The 15,183-nt window shown below is 37.2% G+C and overlaps 1 protein-coding gene across 2 annotated transcripts; it reads left to right on the forward strand.

Annotated features, from left to right (window-relative positions):
- The first annotated feature begins 33 nt into the window (after positions 1–33).
- LOC107828611 (phospholipid-transporting ATPase 3) lies at positions 34–15,141 on the forward strand. Of its 2 annotated transcripts, none has more exons than XM_016655964.2 (27): positions 34–525; positions 1,081–1,146; positions 2,362–2,423; positions 2,704–2,785; positions 2,937–3,047; positions 4,695–4,772; positions 4,944–5,040; positions 5,666–5,772; positions 6,249–6,314; positions 6,684–6,805; positions 6,895–6,979; positions 7,077–7,154; positions 7,262–7,378; positions 7,508–7,654; positions 7,733–7,837; positions 8,477–8,619; positions 9,377–9,478; positions 9,561–9,624; positions 9,701–9,913; positions 12,018–12,183; positions 12,272–12,351; positions 12,433–12,672; positions 13,106–13,327; positions 13,409–13,576; positions 13,687–14,046; positions 14,123–14,229; positions 14,532–15,141. In XM_016655964.2, the coding sequence occupies exons 1-27, from the start codon at positions 358–360 to the stop codon at positions 14,833–14,835; spliced, it is 3,660 nt and encodes a 1,219-aa protein (XP_016511450.1). In that variant the 5' UTR covers positions 34–357; the 3' UTR covers positions 14,836–15,141. The 2 variants fall into 2 exon arrangements, with proteins under 2 accessions (XP_016511450.1, XP_016511451.1); XM_016655965.2 differs by having other exon boundaries at positions 2,367–2,423.
- The last annotated feature ends 42 nt before the right edge of the window (positions 15,142–15,183 follow it).

The following is a 15,183-nucleotide window of genomic DNA, read 5'->3' on the forward strand; positions in this document are numbered from 1 at the left end:
TTTTTTCTTTTTTCCAAAAATATTCTCTTCTTCAACGCGGTTAAAGAAATGGAAAAAACTTGGTTGAGAAGCAGAAGAAGAAAAGGTTGAATTTATGAAAAATTCAATCGTTGGAAAACTCGTCTTCTTCAACTTCGTTCAACTTAATTCATAATTTATCAAGTTAATCAAAAAACAAATACATAAAAGAAGAAGAAGAAGACGAGAAGTAGAATTGCTCCGGCCGGCGACGTAGGTCCGGCGAAATCAAAGGAATATCCTCCGGCGACGGCGTAGTTCCGTTGAGATCAAAGGAATTTGTAGAAGAAAATATTCCGTTCGGGAGAAGAATATTTGGTCCGCGAGATCAGAGGAATTATGGCGGGGGGATGGAGAGGATCTGGATCGGCGGATGGAACAGCGGCGATGAGGAACAGAATCGCATCTTCTAAGAACATTCGTTTGGGTAAAGTACAGCCACAAGCGCCTGGTCATCGAACCGTCTTTTGTAATGATCGTGATGCCAATGCTCTCACCAAATTCAAGGTTTTTTCCTCTTTTCATTCTTAATTATTGTGTATATGTTATTTCCTCTGTAAAAGTCTTAATTTTTTTTTGTTAATTATCACCAAATGCATTGGTTTAGAATGGTAAATGTGGGTTCAGGGATTGGTTGATGTGTAAGGACTTGAAATAGTTTGAGTTTACTGGCTGGGGTTTTAATAAAAAGGTAGCCTGGACCCTGGTGCATTAAGCTTCCGCTATCCATGGGTCCTGGGAAGGATGGGAATTTAATGAAAAGGTAGCCTGGACTGGACCATATTATTTTTGTTGCATGACCCTGACATCCTGGTCACGCAGTGACTAACTCTTACTATTGTGCTAAGGCTCCCTTTCAGTTACTGGAAAATGATGGATAGGTTAAATGCTATTTGGAATGGCTAGTTGGTGCCAAAACTCTCTCTTCAAGGGTCACTTAAATCGTTTATTAAGGAAGATTCCAAATGTTAGCTGTCTAGTGCTGTGCATATACAACCATGTTCCTTACAAGTGTTAAATTGCACCTAAAAATGATGTGGTGAATTCCCTTTTCTTTTTCAGGGAAATTCTGTGTCGACCACAAAGTATGACATCATAACATTCTTGCCAAAGGGGTTATTTGAACAGGTAAATTGTTTTATCTCCTATGTTACGTCTTCTACTATCGCTTTCGCTCATTTAAGCAGTCCGTATCTCTACCAAGCTTTAACTGTAAGTTTAGTTCGAAAGTTGGAAACGTCCGAGTTACACAAAATTTAGTTAAATCAGCTATACATGAGCTTATTATACAGGATGTTTAATACAGAGGTCCATGATCCTGCAATAACCTCATAGAAGGACCTCGTTCTAAATCATGTATGCCATGTTGAAACCTATTAACATAGAATGTAGAGGGAGAAGTTTCTTGAGTAACTGGTAAAGATTTTTAAGTAGGTTCGTTCATGCAATATGATACTGGTCAAGAAAAAAGCTCATGAAAACTATAAGATATAGTCCCGCCGTATCTATATGAGAAAAGAAAAGTAATAAGAAATGTTCTGTTTCCCTTATATGAAAATTTTCTACTTATTTTTTTCAAGGGCATCAGACCAATCTAAAGGCACCAAGAGTTGAGTCATGTGCCTCCGCGATGTCCTAATTCATGCGTTTCAGGAATTAAGAATACTAGGCACTTTGTTCAATGTACTTCAAAACAAAATTTGATTAACATTTTGAGAAATTCAGAATATTAGCATATTGGAATTTTTGTTGATAAGTAGGGTAAAGTTTTATATAAGCACCAACATCAAGAGTATGATGTCATGTACAACAGTAGATCAAAAGAAGACCCTACAAGTTGTGCAAAGAACTAATAAGGTCAATCATGGCCTCAACATCGTGAGTATCATGTACATTTGCCAATGTTACTCCAAAAAGTAAGCAGAGAAATACTATGAATTTAAGACTAGCTACATTCTCCTTTTCCTCTTCAAAAATTTTGGAGTTTCTTTCTCTCCAGATGACCCACCAAGTGAAGATTTGAACTTTGTAAGAAGCAGAACTTCGCCAAATCTTTTTCCAAGGCCAAATTGATATTGCATTCTATGAATTGAGCAAAAGGGTGTAGCATGACTTGACTGAAAAGTACCATCTTTCCTGCCTTTCCAATAGATGTAGTCTTTCTTGTCTGCTCTTGTAGATTAGCAAGTTGGAAATTTAGAATGTTGGAAGCATCTTTTAAATGTAAATTAGTTATTACATAACCGTAAATATGGATAAAGTTCCCAATCCAGCTGTATTATTCAATACTTGTCTTTTTATAATCTTTATCTTATCTCTTCACCCTTCTTTTTATAATGACAGTTCAGGCGGGTGGCTAATCTGTATTTCCTTATGATCTCAATTTTGTCGTGCACTCCGGTCAGGTATGTCAATTTGTCTCTTCAGTATGTATTATGTGGCTTAACTTATCCTCTCTCTTTGTCTCCCCAAACACCAAAAAGATAGAAGTGGGGATGTGCTCGTGAGAATAAGTGAGATTACTTTATTGTGAGAATTGGGCCTGGAAGAAGAGATTTTTTCTTTATTTTGATCATCTGGTGACTAAAATCTTCTTGCAACTGTTTTAAGAAGTGAATCAGTACATTGTATTAGCTGAGCTATGTTTCCTGCGTATTTTTGCCTGAAAATAATGCTTTAATGCAGTCCTGTAAGTCCAATAACGAATGTGCTTCCTTTGAGCTTGGTGCTTCTCGTCTCTCTTATTAAGGAGGCTTGGGAGGATTGGGTGAGTACTGGTTGTCCATTTCCTTCTCATAGTTTTGATTCATAAAATGCCATTTTTTCATGACGTTCTTAAGATAGATTATCCTTTTTCCCTTTTGCATCTGACCTATTTGCTTACGTTTGCTTTTCTTGTTCCTTTGATATTATTACAGAAGCGATTTCAGAATGACTTGTCAATTAACAATTCTTCTATAGACGTGTTGCAAGATCAAAATTGGGTTTCTGTACCTTGGAAGAAGCTGCAGGTTGGAGACATTGTGAGAGTAAGTGTAAACGTACAAAGAAGTCATTGCAGTTTTGTACTCTCTTTTGTTTTTTATCCAACTAGCTATGCAGCTTTCTCGCTCCAGCTCTTTTGTTTTTGACGTTCATTATCGACTTTTGTTTTGTCTGATTTGTGACATAGGAATTATCTTAGCTTGTTTGAAGGTTATTTTCTGCTAGTTTGTTATATTAATGGATATTTCACATGGATGTGTGTCTGTTGATTATTTTTAAGTACGTAATCTGCATGGGTACATTCACATTTCAGAAGGATTCTTTTCTACTTTGAATTGATCCATATATACCAGCATCCTAGTTGACTGACATGTTTGAACTAGGGTAACCAAGGTAAATGGAAGATGGTATCAGTGTAAAAGAAGTGGAACACATACTTTAATTGCTTGTCACTTTGTTGATAAATGCTCTATTGTTTCCAACATATTTCTTTTTCCAACACTAACCTGTTCCTCTTTGATCTTATAGTTTCAAAAGAGATTTTATTCTGATCATAGAATCTGGAATGACATCCAACTATTTAATGTCTAAGTCACAAGAACATTTAGCCAATCAACTTTTCTTTAGTTAAATGCTTTAGTATGGGTAGGAGAGAGGATGTATACCAGCGAGGCAACAACCTTCTACTTGCATTTCTGCAAAGTGGCTGTTTCCACTTCTCAAACCCTTGAACTACTGGTCATCAAAGGAGAAAGTCTATATTGCGCCAAAGCTGTCGTGGATATGCTTCTTTTTGCATATATATGAGTTAGAATCTGCTTTTGATGGTGTCAGAGCTGGATGTCTGGTCGTGACACCAGTTAGTCACATGGCCGTTTAAATTCTGGCTTTGAGTGAGCTATGTGAATGGCTAACTACTAAAATATTTGAATTCATGTTACCATACATTTTCCTCTTGGTGGATTCTCGTGCATTGCGGAAGATGGTGAATAATTGGTACTGACATCCTCTTAGTTGCTCTTGAGAAAGACACTAGATTACTTAATTACCTGCCCCTTAACTGCACCATCTCTATTCCGCCCTTGCTTGGAGCAATGCCATGTTGAAGACCATCCATTCGCTATTTAGTGAGCTCTAAAACAACATTAATGAAATAGAGGTAGACTTACCTAATCATAAATCAAAGACTCTGTCTACTCACTATATTAAATTGGTAACACACCTCTCATGAAAGTTGTTTTACACATCATTAAACAAGATATTAGATAAATACAGGGATACTTCTATTATTGAAGTACAGGTAAGCTCTAGTAGCTGAGAACTTTGGATCTAAGCTCTAAGACTTATAAAAGTTAAGTCCTTATTTTATGTGGGGTTGAATCTAAAGAGTTATAAACAGCCACCAATCTGCTTGTCTAGCTCAGTCTGTGGGCTCCCACCTTGGGGATGACTATCTGGCCATCATTCAAATTTGGTAGACCTACTAGGATAATTATGGAGAATCTTCAAATGGAAAATACACTGTGTTCCTTCTCCCACAAAAAAAAGTTAAGGAATTCAAATTTGTTGCTTCTCAAAATAGTTGCAGTACTTCAAAAGAAATTTGTTTGTGAACTTTTGACAAAAACTAGGAAATGCTCTTTATTTCAGTGAAGAATTTAAGGTGGTATAAGTTGGTTATTCTTGTGCAGGTTAAGCAGGACCAGTTCTTTCCAGCAGATCTTCTTTTTCTTGCCAGCACAAACCCTGATGGGGTCTGCTACACTGAGGTTGTACTTGGTCTGCATCAAAATGATCTTTTTTCTTTTAATTTCCTTTTGAGAAAAAACTAGCTTGGTCTAGTTTATTTCGAAAGGAATATTCTTATATACCATAAATGAATGCATTGGTCTCTTATCTCTACCGTCCTTCTCTCTTGATTTCTTCATGAATTACTGCAGACAGCAAATTTGGATGGTGAAACTAATTTAAAGATCAGAAAAGCACTAGAGAAAACCTGGGATTATGTGACTCCCGATAAAGTCTCTGAATTTAAAGGTTGGTCCTCTGTGCTGCTAGTTCAGTCTAGTCTCTGCATGATTATGCATGTATGTGGATTTTCTGATGTCCAAATGTCATCATCTTAAATTTGAGTAGGCATGCAGAATTTTCTCCATCTAGCTTTCTCCTCTTTGCTGCTTCCTAAGCATCAGATTAGGTAAAATCAACCACAAGTTAACCATCAGAATTGGGGAAACATGCTTTTGATGTTCTCTTGATTACGGTGCACTTTAACACCAATAGTCATGGTTTAATTTTATATACTTAGCATGTAAGTTCAGGAGGTCATACATTGTTGATACTTATTTTCTGACCTTGGCGTTAGAAGCAGATGTGGAGTAATTGTTAATGTGGCGTCCACATAATGAAAACAAAGATTCATGTATAAATATAAGTTACTGCGAACGAACAGCTTAAAACATTTTAGATTGTTACCATTGAGTATCTATGATCTCCTGCGGATGCTTTTAACAGAAATGCTATTGCTATATCATTTATATCACATCATGATGATTTTGTTACGTCTTTAGTGAAATCTTGATTATTTGATTCTAATGCAACCCTGAATATTCCTTTGTAGGATGATGTGTTTGATGTTTCCTTGTATGTTTCGTCTTTCCAGGAGAAGTACAGTGTGAGCAACCTAATAACTCATTATACACTTTCGCTGGCAATCTGATAATTCAAAAACAAACCTTGCCACTCGGTCCAAATCAACTTCTATTAAGGGTACTTAGTCTTTTCCCGTGTGTTTTTTCTTCATCTTTTGTTTGTTTGTTTGTCTGTTTCTCTCTCTCTCTCTCTGTGTGTGTGGTTCATACAATATTATGTAGATGGGCAAAGGGCAGCCCGGTACACTAAGCTCCCGCTATGCGCGGGGTCCGGAGAAGGGCCGGACCACAAGAGTCTATAGTACGCAACCTTACCCTGTATTTCTGCAAGAGGCTGTTTCCACGGCTTGAACCCGTGACCGCCTGGTCACATGGCAACAACTTTACCAGTAGATGGAAAACAGGAGAAGTTATGGTTTATTGACTCTTATTGTTGGTTCATGTTAATATAACCTGAGTCCTTCTCTTTTCCATTTTGTGCATTAAACTTGGAGTTTCTCTGCATTTGCTATCCTTCTTCTCTGATGCGGAGAAAGTATACTTGTTAATTATGAGTTGCATTTTCCTTCTTGATATTACCTCTATTTTGTACAGGGCTGCAGCCTGAGAAACACACAGTACATTGTTGGGGCTGTCATTTTTTCAGGGCATGAAACAAAGGTACCAATTTTTTATTTAAGTTATAAGCTACCACACACACATACACAGGCTATCTATCTTTGTCTCTCCTCCTGTCCCTCTTTTTTTTTGGGTGTGGGGTGTGGGGGTGGGGGGCACGAGTTAATTTTGCTGGGCATCTTTCAAAAATAATTTAAAGAAGTAGGTTACTCATGCCATTAACTAGTTCAGTAACAACTATTTCTTTTATTCTATTCATGGATATTTTTGTCTAAAGATTTAGGAACATCCTGCCGTTATCGAATATTCAATTGGTTTATCTTTATGCTGTGCTTTGTGACCCTTGTTTTCTTTTGCTTCTTCGCTTAGGTTTATATTTTAAGTAGATCGTCAACTGTGTTTTCACTGCAGGTTATGATGAATGCAATGAAGATTCCTTCCAAGAGAAGCTCCTTGGAGAAGAAACTTGATAAACTTATTTTGACTCTTTTTAGTGTTCTCTTCAGCATGTGTCTATTAGGAGCTATAGGCAGGTTCGATTAGTTTCTACAAGCTACCTGCCATTTTAGAGCACTGCGTTATATTCCCATCAGTTTTGAAAATGTTTCTTGGATCTTTGCAGTGGTATCTTCATAAATAAGAAATATTATTATTTACGGTTTGAAAGCAGTGCTGATGCACAATCCAATCCTGACAATAAATTTGTGGTAACTAATAGATTTTCTCGACTTGCTGAACCTTCTCATTATTTCTGCTGTTCTTTCTTTGTATTTGTTTCCATTTACTCTTTTGGTTTTTGCACAGGTAGCTGCTTTGACCATGTTCACCTTAATCACTCTCTATTCACCGATTATTCCCATCTCTCTCTATGTTTCTGTTGAGGTAGATCCTAACAGTTTTTGTTTGTTTTTTTTGTTGCGTTATGCAGAATTTTGATTTGAAGTATCTTTTTCTCTTATTCTTATCTTTTCTCTGGTTTTCACTTACAGATGATTAAGTTTATTCAGTCCACAAAATTCATCAACAATGATTTACACATGTACCATGCTGAGAGTAACACCCCTGCACAAGCTAGGACATCTAATTTGAACGAGGAACTTGGGCAGGTAATTTTGAGTCAGGGACTAGTATGGTGAAATTGTTTTGCTCGCGGTGCAATATGTGTCCTTATTTTCCCTTAGCTATAATTTGAACTGTCTATGTGTGAATCATTGATCATTGATCTCTATGGGTAGGTGGAATACATATTTTCTGACAAAACTGGAACTCTAACGAGGAACTTGATGGAGTTTTTCAAGTGTTCAATTGGAGGAGAGATATATGGCAGTGGTATTACTGAAATTGAGATGGGAACTGCACAAAGAAGTGGAATGAGAGTTGAGGTAAACAACCTTTAAATAGGTATAAAATATAAACAGATTCATGGCTCAGCATTTTGTTGATTTGGAGAATTGTTATAGGTTCAAAAATCATCCAACAAGGCACGAGAAAAAGGTTTCAATTTTGATGATGCTCGGCTGATGCGAGGTGCCTGGAGGAATGAATCTAATCCTGATGCATGCAAGGTATATGATGGGATTATTATAGTGGAATAAAACCACAAAAATCAGTTGGTTTGCGCCCAAGTCATTGTTTGAACAATGAAAAATCATTAACTTGCTGCTAAACAAAAGACCATAAAGAACTGCTGTTGTAGTACTCATCCCCCCCCCCCCTCTCTCTCTCTCTCTATATATATATATGCAGAACCTTCTTGTTGTTGTTAACGAAGTTAATGGAAATTAGATATAGCTAAAAGTGTAAGTTACACTGTTTTAGTAAAAATCAAAAACTTCTATTCATTCGCTCGCCTTTGTTTTATGTTCTTTTTTTACTTAGTTATTTCTGTGGCCTTCAGTTGATATTCATATGCAACTCATTGTGTTATTGACCTCCATTCTCTTACTCCCTTCATCTTAATCTGAATGCCCATTTTTCCCGCATTATTAAGAGAAGACTTGAAAATGGTTGTTGTTTCATTTTACATGGAGAACATGTTGGGGCTATGCATTAAGGAAAAGGTGAACATTTTGTATATGGTTTTGTTTGGGGGGAATATAAAATTTGGTTAGTAACTTTTGGATTTGAATACAAAAGTGCAGTCTGATTTCTTCTTTAGCACTCATAGACATCTAACCTAACAATGACCAAGGTTGTTTGTTCAGGAATTCTTCAGATGCCTTGCAATATGTCATACCGTGCTGCCTGAAGGTGAAGAGACCCCAGAAAAAATACGATATCAGGCAGCTTCTCCTGATGAAGCTGCTCTGGTTGCAGCAGCAAAGAACTTTGGCTTCTTCTTTTACAAGTGCGTGGCTACTTACAATTTTAATTAGACCTATCAGAAAGAAGAAGTAGAATTTCTGTTACATTTATGCTGCTGGAAGTGATACGATTTCATCGTGAATCTGTTTATTATGTGTATCTATGGAAGCTTAGGTGGTAACTAACATAAATTATGTGGCTGGAAGACTTAAGGAGTGTTGTTGTCTTCAAAGTCTAAGTGGTGAAACCAATCACCATTTCATGGAATAGTGCATGTAAACCTATTCTTCTAATCTGATTCTTCTTGTTAATTTCTTCAAGTATGGAAAGAAGAGATTCAAATTGAAAATGAAATATGCTGTTTCTGGTGCTAACTCTTAAGAACATCTATAGATTCTTAACAGAATATTCTGTTACACTAACTACAGGTACTATAAACGCCATCTTGGTGGGAGGTTGAGTTGTTTGTGGTGGGGGTAGGGGATTTTAATTGTAGAATGAATTGAGAAATCTAGTGATGGCGTGAACCAAATTTCTGGTATTTATTTTCTTGAGGTGTCAACTTGTTAATTGCATGCTATTTTTCTCTCGGTGGAAGATTATGTAAGAAATAGTATATTGTCGGTAACAGAAACCGGGTTCAATAAATTATCTGTTAGAACAGTTAGCAAAAGGCATTGTCTGCTAAATACATAGTTATATCAGATTATGGAAAGAGTTAGGGTTGCTTATTTTGTGTCATTGTTACTGCTCGCTCTTCTATTTATTTCTGGTCCTCCATTAATTTTACATTTTTGCAGGCGTACTCCAACATTGATTTATGTGCGCGAATCACATGTTGAGAAGATGGGAAAGGTTCAAGATATACCCTATGAGATTTTGAATGTCCTTGAATTCAACAGGTCTTTGGACTTTCTAACTTATAATATCTGTTGCCTGCATGATGCTATGAGGTTTGACTGTGATCCTTATTTTTATATTCAGTACGAGAAAGCGTCAGTCTGTTGTATGTCGCTATCCTGATGGCAGATTGGTACTCTATTGCAAGGTAGGCACTTTACAAAGAAAGACTTTTTACTTGGATTACTTCTTAGAATATTATCATAGAGCCTTCTTTTTCACAGGGTGCAGATAATGTTATTTATGAGAGGTTGCATGATGGAGACAATGATTTGAAAAAAAGAACTAGGGAGCACTTGGAGCAATTTGGTGCTGCTGGACTTCGTACACTTTGCTTGGCTTATAGAGATCTAACCCCAGATGAGTATGAAAGTTGGAATGAAAAATTCATTCAAGCAAAATCTTCTCTTCGAGATCGAGAGAAGAAATTGGATGAGGTGCGTATCAGTAGTTCACACTGCTGTTATATTTTCCAGATCTATTACATTTTGTCTGTTTTTTAATATATTTTTCCTTTTTCGAGGTGACTTTTAATGATTGTTAATTCATTGTTTGGCACAGTTAAGTTCGTCTTTTCTTGGGATTTCTAGTTTTATCGTTATTTACATTGATTGATGGAAGAGATTTGAAAATTTGCTAGTCCCTTTTGGCAAGGGTTGCTCTATTCTGCATGTTTCAAAAGTTCCCTTCATTGTTATCCTTCAGGCTCAAGGTGCCGGACTTAAGTTCCAAAATTGATTTCAAAGTATAATTTGATCTATTCCAGAGAATGGATGATGTAATTAAACTCATTAATAGCTTTTTGGCAACAGTTCGTAGTAGATTTCAAGTATTTGCCCGCTGTTATCAGCTGTTAAGATGCTCTTAAATCTTAAGACTATAAATGGATGGAGGTTGTATATTAAGAAATACATTTTGATCATTCTTTAATGATGCTAGTTCTTGTCATTATGTACTCTAGCTTACAACTAGGGATATGGGGGATGGTTGGGATCCTTCATCCTTTATTAGAGGTTTCGGGTTTGAGCTTTTTGAATGGAGAACTTCTTGGTAGGGAGCGCTTTACCTCCTTAGTGGTCCTACCCACCGTGAATTAGGTTTAGTTGGCTAGTACGCTTCAGATGCTAGATGGTTAAGCCAAAAAGAATGTTCTCAAGCTAGAGTTATTTTCTAGAATAATGGGTATTATATTATTGATTATAGCACCAAGTTAGTGTATCTATGCCAATATTTATCCGTTGTTAGAAATTGAAGTGTTGAAGTGTGTGACCATCTCATTTAAAAGCTTAAGTTGATAGAGTTATGTTTTCAACACGCCCCCTCGGGTTCTAGCCTTATTTTTTTTCATGGGTCAAGCATGTGAAAATTCTTTTTGATAATGGGAGGCGGTGAGACTCAAATCAAGACCTATGTCTGCTCTGATACCATGTTGAAGTGTGTGACCATCTCATCGAAAAGCTTAAGCTGTTAGATAGACCACACTTTTATTTACTTAGTTATGTCTTCAGCATGAAGGCATGAGGGAGCTGATAAAATCTAACATTTATCTAATTGTTCACATTTTGAAGATTACACACAAAAAAAAAAAAAAATACAAAAAGGAGAGGAGTATTTCAGTAGTGCACACAAAAAAATACAAAAAGGAGAGAGGAGTATTTCAGTAGTGCACTGAGGAGCTTCTTCCTCCAAAGAGATCTTATGTTTCTTGCTGTACTTAACACCTACAGAACTCACAAATTTATTGATTACCATAAGATACTCTTGTTCTTCTGGACCTTTGCTCTCCCTTCCAGCACCGTAGAACATGTTTTAACTCCTTTGGTCCTCTTTTTTTTTTTTTTTTTTTTTGAGATGACTTAGGTGTCCGGGTCAACTTTCCTTCACCTCAACTATTCCACCGGATACTTGCTACCTCGCACCACCACAGGTACTGGGTACCATTGCCCACCAAGGCTTGGGCATATGGGAGAGAAATCACCTAGTGTTTTTGCCTCAGTTGGGATCTGGTACATCTTAAGATGAACAGAGAATAGGTTCCACAGTTCTTTGGCGACCGAGCAATGAATAAAAAAGATGGCTTACTGAATCTTTCTCCTTTTCGCGCAATAGCTCCTGTTGCCCAGAGAGATAACCCTTTTCATTATATTATCCTGCCCAAGGCAAGCCTCACTAGTCACTAGTAAGAATCACCCAAATCAAGCCACCTTCTGGGGAACTTTAGTTTTCTGGATAGCCTTCCATGGCCAGGATACTGTTGGTGTAGCGTTAAGTGCCTTGTAGCCTGACTTGATAGGATATGCTCCTTTGTCTTCCGTCCACCACTGAGTCTTTTCTTCAGCCACCCACTTTTACTACTCCAATTTTGGATTCCGTCCTATCCAAATACTATAATTACTATCAGCTCTACATTCTACCACTGTTGCATCCTTGGAGCTCTTCTTCGCTTATTATTCTTCATCCAGAGTTTTTACTCACTTGTGTTTTAAATTAAAGGGCTTCAGTCAAGTGTCATTACTTTTCTAAGTGTGTAGTTATATGCAGGTGGCAGAACTGATAGAAAAGGATCTTGTCTTGATTGGATGCACTGCTATAGAAGACAAGCTTCAAGAAGGTGTACCTGCCTGCATAGAGACTCTTTCAAGGGCTGGAATTAAGATTTGGGTGCTTACTGGGGATAAACTGGAAACAGCAATAAACATTGCTTATGGTTGGTATAAGAAATAGGCAGTCTGTTTTTGATACTTGATATTTGCTTTCGATGTACTATCTTATCCTGATTCACTTGTGTATTGCAGCATGCAATTTGATCAATAACAGCATGAAACAATTTGTTATTAGCTCAGAAACTGATGAAATCAGAGAAGTGGAAGATAGAGTGAGCAGCATTTCTTGATTATCTTGTTTGTCAGTTTGAAAATCCACAACTATTTAACAATTACTGTTTTTTCCCCACAAGGGTGACCAAGTGGAGCTTGCTCGTTTTATGAAAGACACAGTCAAGAATGAGCTCCGGAAATGTAATGACGAAGCGCAAGAGTTTCTCCATTCGGCATCTGGACCAAAGTTAGCGCTAGTAATTGATGGGAAGTGCTTAATGTATGCCTTAGACCCCAGTCTTCGTGTAATGTTGTTGAATTTGAGCTTGAATTGCAGTGCAGTGGTTTGCTGCCGTGTTTCTCCTTTACAGAAAGCTCAGGTGAGGTCCTTAAGCCACCTTGGAAACTGTCAAGCTGACTTTTGGTTTCTTCACGCTGAAACGTGCTTTTTTAACTAAAAGCATGGATGAAGTCACCAATTTTCATCCATCCCTTAGTTTCTGTCAGTCACATCTGCCTGGCAGCTTAAATTCCATGAATTTATACGCATATGATAGGTTTCATTAAATCTTTTCCCTATCTCTCTTTATAACTTTGTAATAAACTCGGCATATTTGTATGCCTGGGAATGCTCTTTTGGGGTTCACATTTCATTATCAACCGGTTTAGTTTCTTCTGGAGTCACCGTTACAGTTTAGAGTTTTGGTGATATTCTTGAAGTTACAAATAAAAAATGCTGTAATGTTAGGATGAGCTTTTTGATTGTCAAACTTGTAGGCTAGAGATATTTAGCGACTTTCCCATTGCTTTCAGGTAACCAGCTTGGTTAGGAAGGGGGCACAGAGAATTACTCTTAGTATTGGTGATGGTGCTAATGATGTGAGTATGATTCAAGCTGCTCATGTTGGTGTTGGAATAAGCGGACAGGAGGGAATGCAGGCAGTCATGTCTAGTGATTTTGCAATAGCTCAGTTCCGCTTTCTCACTGATTTATTGCTTGTCCATGGGCGCTGGTCATATCTTAGAATATGCAAGGTTTACCTTCATCTGGTCTTCTTTGTGCAAACTTGTATGGTCTGTTCGGGAAGTTATGTGATCTGGAATTTTTCTATGCAGGTGGTGACATATTTCTTTTACAAGAATCTGATGTTTACACTGACTCAGTTTTGGTTTACCTTCCGCACTGGATTCTCTGGTCAGAGGTTCTATGATGATTGGTTTCAGTCTCTCTACAATGTGATCTTTACAGCGCTTCCTGTTATTATTCTTGGGCTTTTTGAGAAGGTATATTATATTTTTAATATAGTTTTTTCGCAGCTTTTACAATGTATGACAGTGATGATTATTCTAACTACTGTTGTTTCTTGTTGTTTATACACTTATTGTGCATTTAGGATGTCAGTGCATCTCTCTCCAAGAAATATCCCGAGTTATACAGGGAAGGAATTAGGAATACATTCTTCAAGTGGAGAGTTGTGGCTACCTGGGCTTTTTTTGCAGTATATCAATCGTTAGTCCTGTATAATTTCGTAATTTCTTCGAGTACAAAGGGCATGAATTCATCTGGCAGGATGTTTGGTCTATGGGATGTCAGTACAATGGCCTACACTTGTGTTGTTGTAACTGTCAATTTGCGTCTCCTTATGATGTGCAACACAATTACAAGATGGCATCACATTAGTGTTGGAGGGAGCATATTATTATGGTTCATTTTCGTCTTTATCTACTCGGGTATCCACTTGCATAAAGAACAGGTGAGTTTCCGTACATGTTTATTGTGTTCCTAATGTCATTTCACTTTCTAACGTTGTTTGTTCTTGTTCACCACAGGAGGGTATCCATTTAGTCATCTTTGTCCTGATGGGCACATTTTATTTCTACCTCACACTGCTGCTTGTACCAGTTGCTGCACTTTTTGTCGACTTCCTATATCAGGGGTAAGTTTCTGCAGTAAATTTTCTTAAACTACTTGAATTAATATTATGTATTACATTTCAGTATACATTATTCTAGGATCTTTTATTTAAACATTCTTTCCAATTCTACCTCTCAAGGACATATCATTGTGTCCTTGAGATTTTCTCTCAAGCTAAACAAAATTGTGTGAATGAAAATGTAAATTTACAAAGTAATTTCACATCTTTGCTGAGATTTTCTCTCTAGTAATTTCACATCTCTAATTTCTTGTATGACTACTGGAAGTAGTTCACTTTTAACACTACTAGTTGCTTCCTTTCAGGGCTCAAAGATGGTTTTTCCCATATGATTATCAGATTGTTCAGGAAATTCACAAGCACGAGATTGACAATAGCAGGGTTGGGTTATTGGAGATTCGTAATGAACTTTCTCCAGATGAAGCAAGGGGATATGCCCTAATGCAACTGCCTGGACAGAAATCAAAGCATACTGGTTTCGCCTTTGATTCACCCGGTTATGAGTCATTTTTTGCATCTCAGGCTGGCGTCTTGGCACCTCAGAAGGCGTGGGATGTGGCTCGGAGAGCAAGCATGAAAACACGGCCAAAGGCACCTAGAAAGAGCTGAGTTCCAGAATTTTTGTACAAAATTTTCTTCTTTGACTCGGCGCTTCACTTTTCACCTAGACAACATTAGCAGATACGTAGAATTAGCTGTGTATTTATTCTTTCACACACATGACGACATATCACTTTTTATTTATCATACACAAGAAACGAGAATTCTGAGAGCATTCGATACTTATTTGCACTGCTGAGAAGAAAATGATAGAGAATGTACATTATTTGAAGTAACCATCCTGAACACACTTGGCAAGTCCAGCTTGTATCTATGTATCGATAGTTGTGATATATTTTATTTTCTTTTGCAATATTATCATATATTATTTATGAATGTGATAGAGGGGAATGGGTG

This window comes from Nicotiana tabacum, chromosome 20, assembly GCF_000715075.1.
Source record: "Nicotiana tabacum cultivar K326 chromosome 20, ASM71507v2, whole genome shotgun sequence".
In the NCBI taxonomy this organism is placed as follows: domain Eukaryota; kingdom Viridiplantae; phylum Streptophyta; class Magnoliopsida; order Solanales; family Solanaceae; genus Nicotiana; species Nicotiana tabacum.